General features: G+C 43.9%; 1 protein-coding gene across 1 annotated transcript in view; it reads left to right on the forward strand.

The window, feature by feature from the left end:
- The window catches only part of ZFHX4 (zinc finger homeobox 4), a 275,489-nt gene that overhangs the window by 262,277 nt on the left and 9,348 nt on the right, over positions 1–3,864 (forward strand). The window contains exon 10 of the mRNA XM_006830796.1: positions 1–3,217. This exon is cut by the window's left edge and continues 16 nt beyond it. Within this exon, the coding sequence (XP_006830859.1) occupies positions 1–3,217 (3,217 nt within the window). The remainder of the gene's footprint in view (positions 3,218–3,864) is intronic.

Genomic DNA, 3,864 nt, shown 5'->3' on the forward strand with positions numbered 1-3,864 from the left:
CCTCCACCACCTCCTCCTCCACCACCTACTGCTCCCCCACAGGTCCAGCTGCCTGTTTCTCTAGACCTCCCACTCTTTCCACCCATTATGATGCAACCTGTACAACACCCTGCCCTTCCTCCCCAGCTTGCACTGCAGCTGCCACAGATGGATACACTCTCTGCAGATCTCACTCAACTTTGTCAGCAGCAGCTCGGATTAGATCCCAACTTCTTGAGACATTCTCAGTTCAAACGTCCACGGACACGAATTACAGATGACCAGTTAAAAATCCTGAGGGCTTATTTCGACATCAATAATTCTCCAAGTGAAGAGCAGATCCAAGAAATGGCAGAAAAATCAGGTCTCTCTCAGAAAGTTATCAAACATTGGTTTCGAAATACTCTTTTTAAAGAACGACAGAGAAATAAAGATTCCCCATACAACTTCAGTAACCCTCCTATAACTGTTTTGGAAGATATCAGAATCGATCCACAGCCAACCTCTCTAGAGCATTACAAATCTGATGCTTCATTCAGTAAGAGGTCTTCTAGAACAAGGTTTACTGACTACCAGCTTAGGGTTTTACAAGACTTTTTTGACACAAATGCTTACCCAAAAGATGATGAGATAGAACAACTTTCCACGGTCCTCAATCTACCTACTCGGGTTATTGTTGTATGGTTCCAGAATGCTCGTCAGAAAGCACGGAAAAGTTATGAGAACCAGGCAGAAGCTAAAGATAATGAAAAAAGAGAACTCACAAATGAACGGTATATTCGAACAAGCAACATGCAGTACCAGTGTAAAAAGTGCAATGTGGTTTTCCCCAGGATCTTTGACTTGATCACACATCAGAAAAAGCAGTGTTATAAGGATGAAGACGATGATGCTCAAGATGAAAGCCAAACGGAAGACTCCATGGATGCCACCGATCAAGTGATGTATAAACATTGCACAGTCTCTGGTCAAACAGAAGCAGCCAAATGTGCTGCTGCACCTGCAGCCAGTTCTGGCTCTGGGACTAGCACACCTCTGATTCCTTCACCTAAACCAGAACCTGAGAAGAGCTCTCCAAAACCTGACTATCCCACAGAAAAACCAAAGCAGAGTGACTCCTCACCCATTTCTCAAGGCACCAAACCAGCCCTGCCCTTAGCATCCACTTCCTCAGATCCATCACAGGCTTCTACAGCTCAACCACAGCCACAGCCACCAAAACAAGCCCAACTAATTGGAAGACCTCCTTCAGCCTCTCAAACTCCAGTCCCTTCCAGTCCACTGCAAATTTCCATGACTTCTCTCCAGAACAGTCTACCTCCACAATTACTCCAATACCAATGTGATCAGTGTACCGTTGCCTTCCCAAATCTGGAACTCTGGCAGGAGCACCAGCACATGCACTTCCTTGCTGCTCAAAACCAATTCCTTCACTCTCCCTTCTTGGAAAGGCCTATGGATATGCCCTACATGATATTCGACCCTAATAATCCACTGATGACTGGACAGCTACTGAGTGGTTCTCTCACACAAATGCCACCTCAGACCAGCTCCTCCCACACACCAGCTCCTGCAACGGTTGCTGCTTCCCTTAAAAGGAAACTGGATGATAAAGAAGATAATAACTGCAGTGAAAAGGAGGGAGGGAATAGCGGTGAAGACCAGCACCGTGATAAGCGCTTGAGAACCACAATTACCCCAGAACAACTGGAAATACTGTATGAAAAATACTTGTTGGATTCCAATCCTACCAGGAAAATGCTTGATCATATTGCACGTGAAGTCGGGCTAAAAAAAAGAGTTGTGCAAGTCTGGTTCCAAAACACTCGAGCTCGAGAGAGGAAAGGCCAGTTCCGTGCAGTGGGTCCCACACAGTCTCATAAAAGGTGTCCATTTTGCCGTGCTCTGTTTAAGGCAAAGTCAGCATTAGAAAGCCACATTCGCTCTCGGCACTGGAATGAAGGAAAGCAGGCAGGTTACAGCTTGCCACCAAGTCCTTTAATATCAACAGAAGATGGGGGAGAAAGTCCACAAAAATACATTTATTTTGATTATCCATCTTTGCCATTAACGAAAATCGACCTATCAAGTGAGAATGAATTGGCTTCTACAGTGTCAACACCTGTTAGTAAAACAGCAGAGCTGTCACCGAAGAATCTTTTAAGCCCTTCTTCTTTTAAAGCTGAATGTTCTGAGGATGTCGAGAACTTAAATGCTCCCCCTACTGAGACTGTGTATGATCAAAATAAAACTGATTTTGATGAGACGTCATCAGTTAATACAGCTATCAGCGATGCCACCACTGGAGATGAGGGCAATGCTGAAATGGAAAGCACCACAGGAAGTTCAGGAGATGTGAAACCGGCTCTATCTCCTAAAGAGACCAAAACACTTGACACTTTGCCAAAAACAGCAACCACACCGACTGCAGAGGTTTGTGATGAAAAATTTCTCTTTTCTCTCACGAGTCCATCAATACATTTCAATGATAAAGATGGTGATCATGACCAAAGCTTTTATATCACAGATGACCCGGATGACAATGCTGACCGCAGTGAAACATCAAGCATAGCTGACCCGAGCTCACCAAATCCCTTTGGATCCAGCAATCCTTTTAAATCCAAAAGTAATGATCGACCAGGCCACAAGCGTTTCAGGACCCAAATGAGCAATCTTCAACTTAAGGTCCTCAAGGCTTGCTTTAGCGACTACCGAACGCCAACCATGCAGGAATGTGAAATGCTGGGGAATGAGATTGGTCTGCCCAAACGCGTGGTCCAGGTGTGGTTTCAAAACGCAAGGGCAAAGGAAAAGAAATTTAAAATTAACATAGGGAAGCCTTTCATGATCAATCAGAGTGGAACAGAAGGCACCAAGCCAGAGTGTACTCTCTGTGGGGTGAAGTACTCGGCCCGCTTGTCCATCAGAGATCACATTTTCTCCAAACAGCACATTTCAAAAGTGAGGGAGACCGTTGGAAGTCAACTTGATCGGGAGAAAGATTACTTAGCTCCAACCACTGTTCGACAGCTGATGGCACAGCAAGAACTTGATCGTATAAAGAAAGCTTCAGATGTGCTGGGCTTACCGGTACAGCAGCCAGGCATGATGGATAGCAGTTCCCTCCATGGTATCAGTCTGCCTGCAGCTTACCCAGGACTCCCTGGCCTTCCTCCGGTTCTTCTCCCTGGAATGAATGGCCCATCTTCCTTACCTGGATTCCCACAAAATTCAAACAGTAAGTCATTTGAAGGAGAGTCAATCTAGTTACTTAATATTATAGATCTAATCACAAAGAGCAGGTGTCATATTTGACATACAAATTTTATTGGCTGTAACAAATAACCAGAAAATAAGTTTATCTGGTAATATTTAGAATAATACAAAGTTGATTATGGTTGATTCCCAGAAACATGGTAGTTTTATCATTACATCGCTACATCTTTAAAATATTACATTTATATACTAATCTCAACAGATGGCATTCCAGCACAAACATATCATACAAATGTGAATCATTTAATAGTAATATATGATTGGTATCTTAATTTATAGTCTTTCCAAAGGGCAAGTTTTTGTTTTGTTTTGTTTCCTACCTCTCCCCCAAGTGCCTGGAAGCTCAAAAATTAAGAGCCCCCTAGCCACAGGAAGTTACTCACATTGTACCTAGTAGGTAATAAAGTTTATGTTTAAAGTTGCATGACGAAAAAGAATTTATAATTTAGTGGTGCCTCTGGTAGCGTAGCGGTTACGAATAGGGCTGCAAGCCACAAGGTCAGCAGTTCGAAACTACCAGCTGCTCTGCGAGAGAAAGATGAGGCTTTCTGCTCCCGTAAAGATTTACAGCCTCAGAACCCTGTACAGGGTCGCTATGGGTCGGAACCG

This window comes from Chrysochloris asiatica, unplaced genomic scaffold, assembly GCF_000296735.1.
Source record: "Chrysochloris asiatica unplaced genomic scaffold, ChrAsi1.0 scaffold00001, whole genome shotgun sequence".
Lineage (NCBI taxonomy): Eukaryota > Metazoa > Chordata > Mammalia > Afrosoricida > Chrysochloridae > Chrysochloris > Chrysochloris asiatica.